The 12,101-nt window shown below is 37.5% G+C and overlaps 1 protein-coding gene across 4 annotated transcripts in view; it reads left to right on the top strand.

Annotated features, from left to right (window-relative positions):
- LOC136872764 (uncharacterized) overlaps window positions 1-12,101 on the top strand; it is a 96,717-nt gene that overhangs the window by 22,501 nt on the left and 62,115 nt on the right. For all 4 annotated transcript variants that reach the window (XM_068227526.1, XM_067146596.2, XM_067146597.2 and 1 more), the window contains exon 3: window positions 7,027-7,150. In XM_068227526.1, the coding sequence (XP_068083627.1) occupies window positions 7,027-7,150 (124 nt within the window). The remainder of the gene's footprint in view (window positions 1-7,026; window positions 7,151-12,101) is intronic.

Below are 12,101 nucleotides of genomic sequence, written 5' to 3'. Positions count from 1 at the left end.
TAGACCTTTCCTATCCAATCGTCGCCATAAGACCTATCTGTGTCGGTGCGAGTAAAGCCCCTAGCAAAAAAAAAAAAATACATCTTTCCTATAAGTATGCCAAACGATAACATATACATGTAAAAAGTACAAAATGAACTTGAAATGGAGAACTACAGCTCTATTTAATGTATAAGAAATACGACAAAAAGTCATAGGAACCCCCTCACCAAAATGAAAGGCGATTGTGCTTTCTGTTTTGCGATACGACTTACCGTTTAGCCACCAATTATCTTGAAACTAAGGTCTGCACCGTCGTTAAAATTGCATCCATATTCCAATATCATCCGGGGCCAAAAGTTATACATTTGCATAGCTTAGAATATTTCCTCAAAAAAAAGTGTGTCCAGGCTTCGGGATTAGCATGCGCATATGTGCGGAGTAAGAAAATAATACAGTTAAGAAAGTTGAAATTAATAGAAAATATGTTAATAACTCAGGACAGCCCGATAGGACAATAATATGTAAATACCAAGTGAATGTATTGGAAAACCAAATGCCACTCAATAAATTATGCTTATATGAGTTAAGGATATAAGAAAGCGGTAACAGAGGAGATATTTAAGCGCAGCGATTCTTAGGTTAACTGATAAGAAGATGACTAATGGTGTTATTACTTAAGCTATTCGAGGCCGGTTATAACCTCCAACGATATACCACCAATATCGCGCAGAATGGCCGATTGACGTCTCTCTTGCTTTCTACCCAAGGAACAACCATGAATTTACAGGAATGATGAGGAAAATGGCAATACATTACTTCCCTACTGGCATGCAGTCAGAGACACTGCCATGGTAACCTGTAGGTTTGTTGTCTGTCTGTTGGTCACTGAGTGCAGAGCATGATACCCGCAGAAAATAGTAATTTTCTCTGTCACTTGAAGATTAAGGTAAATTATGAACATAACAAAAGTTGTGTATAATGAAGAAACATTTTACATACACTCCACGGCGTTTACAGAAAGACAATAGTATAAGAGAAAATGGAGGAAAACCGAAACACCCAGTCTCTTCCAAGATTTTAAAATGATATGCATATCAAAACCTTCCCCGGGATATGTATACACTAAATGTGACGTTTGGTCAAGATCTATCCAGCCGTTTTAAAAGAAACAGACAGGAAAAATAAAAACCACCAATTCAGTATTGAGTTGACCTAAAACTGATAAATATCTGAAAAATTGGCAAAACGAACATAATTAGACAGCGGACCCCCTACAACTTTATATAGATTAGTGGAACCTTCCTCTAACAGAGCTATGGCTCGATAGCTGCAGTCGCTTAAGTGCGGCCAGTATCCAGTAATCAGGAGATAGTGGGTTCGAACCCCACTGTCGGCAGCCTTGAAGATGGTTTTCCGTGGTTTCCCATTTTCACACCAGGCAAATGCTGGGGCTGTACCTTAATTAAGGCCACGGCCACTTCTTTCCCATTCCTAGGCCTTTCCTATCCCATCGTCGCCGTAAGACATATCACTGTCGGTGCGACGTAAAGCAAATAGCAAAAAAACAAAAACAAAAAAAACAGAGCTATGTGCTGACTAAACAAATTTGTCAGTTTGTATGTACATTCCTTAAGTAAATATTGTCGTATTGGGTACCTATTTGAAACACACTGGAGAGGTGAAAGCCCAAACTGCTTAGAGCGATCACCTGGGAGGAACGCTTCAACTAACTTATATTTTTGCGCGGGTTTCAGATGTACTTGCTAGAGTGAAAGATGAACAATAGGCTGCAGGTGCAAAGTTGCCACTGCTACATTGTTTTATTGCTGATGTTTTTATGAAAATATGCACAGTAAAAAAACATTAATTTCAGTAATATGTGTGTTCTGCATTTTCCTCATTATTTTATAATGAAAGAAACCCCCCACCCAGTGGGGAGTTTTAGTGGAGAGGAACCTATGAGGAAAAATCATCAGTGGAGGAATCCTCCTCCTCCCCCCCCCTGATTTTGCACCTTGGTTTGCATTTATATTCATATTTAGTGAGTTATAATAATAAGTGAAATTAATAAGGTTATCAGCAAACAAAATTTGTATTCATGTTATGTAGTAAGCTCTGTGTTTAAACTATCATGAATGTCTTTCCACACACATGTACAGGTGGGCCGGCACAAGGTTGCACTTGACAGTTGTAATTCATGTTGGCACCACTACAAAAATGAAATGAAGAACGTCACTCGTCATTCAGAATCACCAGCCTACTACTTTTTATGTCAGATACAGTTACGCATTTTATTCATGTTAATTCGTATTTAATTCCGTATAATGCTTATAATCTTTTATTTGCTTACACAAATATGAGCATTTAAGAAAATATTATAAGGTTTAAGTGAACCACAAAGTAAATATGAACTATTTTCAGTTGATTGTTGTTGGCAATATGGGTAGTATAGTGGTGCCATCTATAACTAGCTTAACTACCGTATTGAAGTGTTGATGTTTTGTCTGTCGCCGCTAGCACATGGTCAGGTGTGATTCGCGCGTTTATGAATGTTTTGTTTTCTTTGTAAGATAATTGTGAAATTTTATTTTAACGAATGCATTGCAATGTCACAGAAACGACAATCTAGTCATGAACCGCAAAGTGATAATCCTTTGCGCCGCGGAGTGGCCCTTAATAGTCAGGCATTAGAATTAGTGCTGAGAACTCGTGAGTTTTAGAAGAGGGAGAGGAAACGGGCTTTCAAAGCATACTGTTATTCAGACAGGTGTTCCACTCCAAGAACTGAAGGAAAAAGCGACTGGGGAACATAGCAGTAGCGAAATGGGGCTGATAGTAGGGACTTGTTTCACAGCACCCTGGGAAAGAAACAAATTAAGCTATCTCCTATAACAGGAATTAATTCTTTCCAGGCTGATGCAATACAAAAACACTTGTACGATTATTACATCTCAAAGTCCCTTCTGTCATTGTTATGGACAATGCACGTACCACTCCGTAATAATGGATAAGACCCCTACTTCTAGCGCCCGTAAAGAACTGTTAGTGGAAAGGCTGCAGTAAGGAAATATACCAGCGCATATGTGTATGACTAAATTAGTCGACGAGGTAGCGAAGGAACAAGGGCACGAGGTTATTAGGTTGCCACCGTACCACTGTCACTTCAACCTCATTGAGTTGGTATTGGTACGGTATGGGGTGAAGTAAAACATTATGTATGCACTAATAACAAGTCCTTCACAATTACTGAAGTGGAAGGACTGTTCCGGGAGATTATTGCTTGAATGGATGCGGCTTTGTGGAGGAAGAAAGTTAGCTATGTCGCAACATTCATTAACTCGGCAATGGCAATACATGGCATCATCGGTGACTGTCAGGAGTTGATGATCTGCCTAGACGACGATGGCAACAAAGGCGATGATAGTGATGGCAGTGATCTGGAGGGTATCGAGCCTCTACCTTTGCGAATCAGGTATGAAAAAAAGGTTTCTGAATTTTCGTAAATTTTATAGATTTTATTTGAAACCTTTTGTGTTAGCACCGGTGTATATTATTCTAACATTTATTAGTGTGTTTAAAGTGAGATTCTTGTCGGCCGATTTCTTCCGTATTTTCTAAAATCGCGATAATAAGAACTTCGTAGTATATTTATCTTGTATCATGAAATATTTTATTGTAAACTTAATCGGTGTGTTGAAAGTTAGATTTTTGTCAACCGATTTCATTTATATTGTGTGTCATCGCGATGACATTAAAAGCATTTCTCCCATATTCTTAAAAACTCACGTGTCGTGCAATCAGCTGTTGTTGCGGCGGCAACATCGCTTCCTGCGCCATTGCAGTGTGACCAACATTGTGCGCAGCTGTCATGTGCAACCTTACGCCGGCCCACCTATAGATATGCAACATGCAACAACTTGCTTGCTCACTGTTCTACTACTCTGTCATATCACTGTTTGCTTTTCCCACTGTGATGATAAAATTGTACAATATTGTTACTGCATGTATTGTAGTTGAAAGCAAGTACAAATTAAGTGAAGTAAAATGGAAAGGGAAAGGAATGAAGAAACTAAGAAAGGGGTACACCTTATACTGGATGGGTAACAGTAAAGAGAAAAGAAATGGAGTGGGATTTATAGTGAATCAGAATGTTGAACAAATAACTGAAGTGAGTATGTAAATGAAAGAATTATAATAATGCACATACAAGGAACTACTGAAGATAATACAGGTGTATGCTCCACAGACAGGATGTAGCATAGAAGGGAAAGAAGAATTCCTCAATGAACTGGAAACACGTATTGTTGGAGATGGGATCATGATAATGGGAGATCTGAATGCTCATGTAGGCACTGATAGAATGGGATATGAGAATGTTCTGGGCCCACATTTGTATGGCGATAGAAATGAAGACGGAGAGAAACTGTTGGGCGTTTGTATCAGAAATAACCTTATAATAAAGAACACATGGTTTATGAAGAGGAATAGCCGTAAGATCAGCCGATATAGTTGGGATGGACAGTATGGAACACTCATTGATTTTATAATAACTGACCGAGAATGGGGAAGATGTCATGAATACGAAGGTAATCCCCAGTGAAAGTATGGAAGGTAGATTATTAATTGTGGAATTAAAACAAATAAAAATCCCTACAATTGTATTGAAGAAGAAACCCCAAATGTCAGGATTTGGGAATTGGAGGAAGGATAAATGAATGGCATCACAAGATTGTATAAAAAGGAAGTTACCTAACACGGAAATACAAAATGGAGAAGAAGAGTGGGACAATTTAAGACAGACATTTGTGGAAGCAGCAGTTGAGGTATGCGGGAAAACAAACGCAAAGGTTAAGGGAAAGGGACAGGGTGGTGGACAGACCAAATATATTTAAAAAAATTTAAAAAAGAAAGGAACAAGGTGAAGAAAGAAATGGATAAAGAAAAGCAAAAACTGTGTCAGAGGGATGAGAATAAGATAGACGGTTACATGTGAAATACAAAAGATTGAAACTACAAGTAAAGAGGAGTATCAAGGAAGAAAAGGAGAAATGTTGGGGAGAGTTTACAATCAAAATTGAGCAAGATAGGTGAGGAAACTATTATATAGAGTAATAAAATCGAAATGAATATATCAAGAAAAACTCAAGGCATTAGAGAGATAAGACAGATTCATAGTACATGACGAAAAGGGTCTTCAGAAGGTGATGGCAAAGTATTTTGGAAAACTTCATAATGAGGATGGCTGCTCGAAGGAAGAAGGAGATAAGAAAATGGAAATAATAGATGGAGAAAAAGAAGAGAACCCGATAACATGGTTGGAACTTGAAAGGGCACTGAAGGCAATGACCAAAGGTAAAGCAAGTGAAGAAGACGAATTCAATGCTAATATGATTAAGGCAGCAGGAAGCATTGGACTACAGTGGCTATACAGAGCCCTCAATGCCATGTGGAAGGATGAAAGGATACCTGAAGATTGACAACAAGGAAGCATTGTACCATGGTTCAAAAAAGGACATAGGAAGAAATGTGAAAATTATAGAGGTATAACCCTATTATCACATGGGCTAAAAGTAATGGAGAAAGTCATGGACAAAAGACTGAGGGATATAATAGAAAAACAGTTAGAGGAAGAACAATATGGCTTTAGACCGAATAGATCAACAATAGACCTGATATTTACGGTGTGAATGATAATGGGAAAACATCTGGAAAGGAACAAGGAAATCATATTCGTATTTTTCGATTTGGAAAAAGCTTATGATACAGTTAAGAGAAAACGTATGGGAATGCCTACTGAAAAGGAATGTACCAAAATCATTAATTAACAAGTAAAAAATGTTGTATCGTGAGAGTAAAGGCAGTGTACAAGTGGTGACTCTGAAACATTTTATACAAAAAAAGGTCTCAAACAAGGAAGTGCACTGTCGCCATTATGGTTTATTATATTGATGGATGAAATCATAAAATGTGTAAAACAGTGTATCAGTAGTGATGAAGTGAATGCTTTGGTATTTGCAGATGATGTGGTGATTTGGGGAAAGGGAGAAAAGGAAGTACAAAGGAGACTGGATATTTGGATTGGAAATCTGAAGGAGTTTGGAATGGTAATTAGTAAAAAGAAAACTGTAGTCATGCACTGTGGAAGAGAGAAAAAGAGAAGCCAAGTGAACATAGATGGAGAACGGTTAGAGAATGTAGAACAGTTTACATATCTGGGTAGCATTATTAATGGAAGTAATGAAATCAACCCTGAAATTAATAACAGACTAAGTAAAGGTACAGGTACAACATTTTATCATCAAGTCAGAGAGCTTTTATGGGATGACAGAGTTCCCAAAAGAATGAAATTAACATTATATAAACAGTATTTCATACCAATTGTAACATACAGACTAGAAACACTGGTAACTAATAAGAGACAAGATAGTAAGATCCAAACAGTAAAAATTAAATTTTTAAGAACATCAGTTAAAAATACAAGAAGAGATAAATTCAAAATATTAATATCAGAGCAAAATATAGAACCATTAGTATGGAACATACAGAAAGCAAGACTGAGATGGTTTGGACATATAAAAAGAATGGGAAAGGAACGGGTGGCAAGAAGGGAATTGGAAAGAGAAGTTAAGGGAAAGAGACCAGTTGGAAGAACGAGAAGAAGGTGGATGGATCAGATTTTGAAGGACATTAGAGAAGCTGGACTGGATATGGCAGAAGTAATGGAGCAGGAAAAGTGGAAGGACAGAAAGGAGTGGAGGAGGCTTGTTAACCACACCCTGGCGACTGGAGTGGGACATTGATGATGATGATGATGATGATGATGATGATGATGATGATGATGATGATGATGATGATGATGATTGCTATTGCAAAAGTGTTGTTTGGGAAGGACACTGTCATGATACCATCTCTAAATCTTATGTTTCTTCACTTCATTGTGAAGGCTTCTCTAAATCTTTATTCATCCTACTTTCTTATATAGCTTGTGTTTTGTTATGTACCTCAGTTCTCAAACAATAAATTACCATTATTTTATCCATTTAGGATCTTGACGAAATCTTCGCTGGTATCACTTCTGAACTGAAGAAAACGAATCAAGCTATTGACTTTGCCGAGGAGAACTTTAAAGGACTTGAATTGCTGAAGAAGGAACTTCATGAAAGGCTAGGTATGTCTATCATTGAATCACCTTAAAATAACTTCAGCATTACTAGCTTGTTTGCAGTGAAGAATTAAATATAAGAGATTTTAGATTGATGAGGAGGGGACAATTTAAAGACAACAGTATTGTGAAGATTTCAATTTTCTCTTCGCCCTTCTGTATCTTTAATGGAAAATGTCTTAACCTACGGGTGTAGTATTGCGGGAAACTATGCAAGTCTGTTATGTTTTTGTGTATAGCACATGCATCTTAATAACTTTTAAACTATAACAGGGTTTAACAGGGCAAGTTAAATGTAGATATAACTATGTCTGATATAGATCGTTGCCATCGTTTAGGAGTGCTAAAACGAACCACAGCTCAAGTTGTTGCTACGGGTAAGCGCCCTATAATTATAAAGTTCGTGCGTTACCATGACCGGGACAGAGTTTGGAGGACCAAGCGGCTGTTAAAAGGAACTGGCCTTCTACTGACTGAATCCCTGACAGGTATCAGAAAAACTATTCTAAACAGGGCACGTGATCACTTCGGACTCCGACGGGTGTGGACACAGGACGGCCGCATTGTTGTTTTGAAAGACAATGGACAGAAAATGTTTGTTAGCAGCATGGCACAATTAATAAGCCTTATGTGAGCGACGAGATTGACTAGGAAAAACAATGAGTGATATAATAGCGTATAATGTTTGTGTATGTGAATGTGATAGTGTGTGTGTGAGTGATTATGTAAATATTTCTGGAGGTGCTTATGAAACAACTAAGGTGAGTAGTTTGAATTTTTCTGTTGACAATGGCTAACGTAAATGAGTCAATTATTTAAACCGAACAGCATGTCCGTGATGTCATTGACCCTATCCTTCTTCATTGTCGTCCGCCTTCACCCTTACCTTCCCCTTCACCAGCTGTGGCAGGAGACATTCTTAAGGAAAAGTTAGCTCCCCACCAACAATATTTTCAGTGTTGTCATATCAATGCACAATCGCTTCTTTGTCACTTTGACGAAATACAGGCTCTATTTAGTAACAGTAACTTGCATTGTATTTGTGTAACAGAGACATGGTTACAGCAGTCACTCAAATCTGATCTCGTAAAGCTGAATAACATGACGTTACATCGCCTAGATCGTTTAAATCGTGTAGGGGGCGATTGCGCTATATATTAAAAATTGTGCAATTGTCAATACGGAAATGAAGATTATAGATTACGATATGCGCTATATATTGCCGTAGCGACTTAAAAAGTAAAATAATTATGACCTCAGATCCTAAGACTCCATTTCGACCTGAATTCATGTTTGTTGAACTCTTGGTTAATAATCAAAAACTACTGATCGGAGTGGTATACAAGGCGCCGGACATACAACATATATCTGACCTAGAAGTGGCATTATCGAAGTTAACTCCGCTGTACGAAAACATAATCATTCTTGGTGACTTCAATACTAATCTCCTAGTTACAAGTAACGAATCAACATACTTACAAAACCTATTCCATGGCTTGGATTACAATATACTAACACTAGACGCGACTAACCATGTTCACAGAATAAACCACACGTCTCACACACTGATTGACCTTATTATAACAAACAATCCGCAGAAAGTGGTAAAACATGGACAGCTTGCTGTACCAGGTATTTCGACCCACGATCTCATATACTTATGTTACTCTCTCAAGGCACCAAAGTATAAAACCAGGTACATAATGCGAAGAGACTTCAAGCATTTTAATACTGAGATAATACGAAATGAAGCATATCAATTGCCGTGGAATGACATTCTACTGACTAATGACATTGATGATAAGGTTGACAGACTGAACTCTTTAATATTAGGACTGTATGACAAACACGCTCCGAAGAAGCAAATTCGAGTTTCTCACCCTTCGTCTCCTTGGCTAACAAATGAAATTAAGTCGGTCATGGCAAATCGTGATGCTTGGTATAGGCGATTTAGGCGAACTGAAAGCACTAGTGATTTCGAAAATTACCGTATTCTCCGAAATCAAGTTAAGAAATTAATTCGTAACAGCAAGTATAAATATATTCAAGAGATAACAAACAGACGAAATTCAGCACTAATATGGAAACATTTGCATCAGATGGGTATAGGTCGCAGCCTAACCATGCAGACACCCAGTATACCACTTGATGATCTAAATTCTCATTTTACGAAAGCAGCATACACTAATAATGATATTACTGACAATAATGACTATGATGCTAACTATCCTAATAATGATAATAATAATAATAATAATAATAATAATCATCATCATCAACCAGTTGATGACCTAACTGATGATGATATTAACGCCATAAATGCTCATTCCCGAGTAAATCAAGTAAATTTCACTTTCAAAAAAGTTGGGGCGAACGATGTGAAGCGTGTAATTTACTCCCTCAAGTCTGATGCTCCGGGTAATGACGACATACCATTATCTTTCATAAAAAATATTATTGGTGCCATATTACCTATTCTGACGCATATATTTAATCATTGCCTTGTTCAGGGAGTATTCCCAACTGTGTGGAAGCACGGTATCGTCATTCCTATTCCTAAGAAGAATTCTCCTAGTTTACCATCAGATTATCGCCCTATATCCATTCTCCGACCCCTTTCCAAAGTACTAGAACGCTTGGTACACGAACAAGTCCTCACTTACTTGACTAACTTCTCACTGCTTGACCCTTACCAATCTGGTTTCAAGAAAGGACACAGCACAACGACTGCCCTACTGAAAGTAACTGATGATATCCGACAGGCAATGGACACTCGACAAGTGACTGTACTGGTTCTACTTGATTTTTCTAGTGCTTTTGATACTGTTGTTCCTCAACTGCTACTTTCAAAATTGGATTCATTAAATTTCAGCAAGACGGCAATAAACTTTTTCAGTTCGTACCTCAAAAATCGCCGTCAGTGTGTCAAAGTAAATAATAGCAGATCTGAGTGGCTTAACAAACCCCTTGGTGTCCCCCAAGGGTCTGTACTTGGACCATTGCTGTTTGCAATTTACTTACACGATGTTGCCAAATCGATTACACATTGCAAGTATCATCTTTATGCTGATGATCTGCAGATCTACTACCACTCAAGAACTGATAAAATTCAGAGTGCTGTAGAAAAAGTTAATGCTGATTTAAGTCTCATAAGTAATTTTGCATTGAGTAACAATCTCAAAATTAATCCTCTTAAAACGCAAGCAATAATCATTGGTACTTCAAAAAACTTACACGTCTTAAAACAATACGAAATTCCTCCTGTAGCACTAAACAATACCATTATTCCATTTTGTGAAACAGTTATGAATCTTGGTGTGGCTATAAGCGAAACATTGAACTGGTCGCAACATGTGATGAAAGTGTGCCAAAAGGTATATCAAAGCCTGCATCCTCTGAAGCGGTTTAAAAATATATTTCCTCGGTCCTTGAAAATAAAGCTCATTCAATCACTCTTGTTTCCAATTCTCGAATACTGTGATACAGTTTTTATTGATATCAATAACGAGCAAAGCATGAGACTGCAACGTGCCCAAAATGCATGCATCAGGTATGCATTCGACATACAACCATACGCCCATGTATCCCCATTCTATACACAATTATCTTGGTTACGACTGAATGACAGACGTAGACTCCACGCAACTACTTTGCTGTATCAAGTGCTTTCTGAAAACACTCCTCCTTACCTATCCACCAGATTTCGCTACCTTAGTTCCCTGCACCTATTCAATACCCGGTCAGGCTGTACGCTAGAAATTCCTGTGCATCGAACCGCAACCTACAACAGATCGTTCACAATCTCCGCCACGAGCTGGTGGAATGAACTCCCCAATGACATCAAGGAAGCTAAATCTAAGACAAAATTTAAAATCCTTTGCCAGCGTCATCTTTTAAGCACTTCCAGTCTTTCTTGAGTGTGAATGGGATGCATGAATGAGAGTGAATATGGTTGTTGTTATTGCAATGTGTTCCTGTATATAATTTAGTTATACTTTACTCACCTTAGTTTAGTTAGTGATACTTTAGTTGCTTTAATTATACTTTAGGTTGTAAAGATTTCATATGTTTAAATTTTATGTAAAATATACATTGTATATACATGAAGTGGTTAAGTGTAAGAAAGGGCCGGGAGCCCTAACTTCGCCACAATAAAGACGCTTTAATAATAATAATAATAATAATAATAATAATAGTTCCCAGTGACCTGGAAAGTTAGGCAAATTCAGGGATGGTCAGTGAATTACAAAATTGTCAGGGAAAGTCACGGAAGTTTTTTAAAAATTGATGTGTGGCAGCGAAAGTCAGGGAAGTTGACTCAAATTTGTTATGTGTCAGGTAATTTACACTGATGACAAACTGCAACCTGTGAATCCTTTGAAGTGAGGAAAAGTAATCAATTGGTGAGGTAAGTTGAATTTTATTTTTAAAAATAAAAAATGTACGTTTCAGGCTATGGTAGCATTAAAACAAGATGAGTTTGTTGAAATGCTGAACAGTGTGTGGTGGCTCTGGCCCAACCAAGCTGTACACGTATATTTTTATTCCAACAGAGTATTTTTACATTGCTGAGATAAATGTATTTGTGCTTTGATATAGTTATTTTGTACAATTAACATGTTTTTCTTTTGTTTCAGATTAGCCCTATGCATTAGATAAGATGGCAAGGAAAACAACTTTCAACTATCAGTGGTTGGATTCAACTCTTAATCCAGAGTTTGTAGATTGGTTAAGTGATGTACCAGACAATAAATTTGGAGCTTACTGTAATGTGTGCAGAAAAAGTTTAAACTCAGCAATATGGGGAATATGTGAATGAATATGGGCAATTCATTCACATAGAACTGGGCCAGAACACACTCAGCTTCAGAATATTAAATCAAGACAGCCATAATTTTTTGTCAAACCTAGCACTAGTTCAACAGAATTAAGAAGTGTGGCTACTAGTTCAACAGAA

Source organism: Anabrus simplex, chromosome 4, assembly GCF_040414725.1.
Source record: "Anabrus simplex isolate iqAnaSimp1 chromosome 4, ASM4041472v1, whole genome shotgun sequence".
In the NCBI taxonomy this organism is placed as follows: domain Eukaryota; kingdom Metazoa; phylum Arthropoda; class Insecta; order Orthoptera; family Tettigoniidae; genus Anabrus; species Anabrus simplex.
The sequence above is the reverse complement of the archived record's forward strand: the minus strand, read 5'-3'. Positions and strand labels throughout refer to the sequence as shown.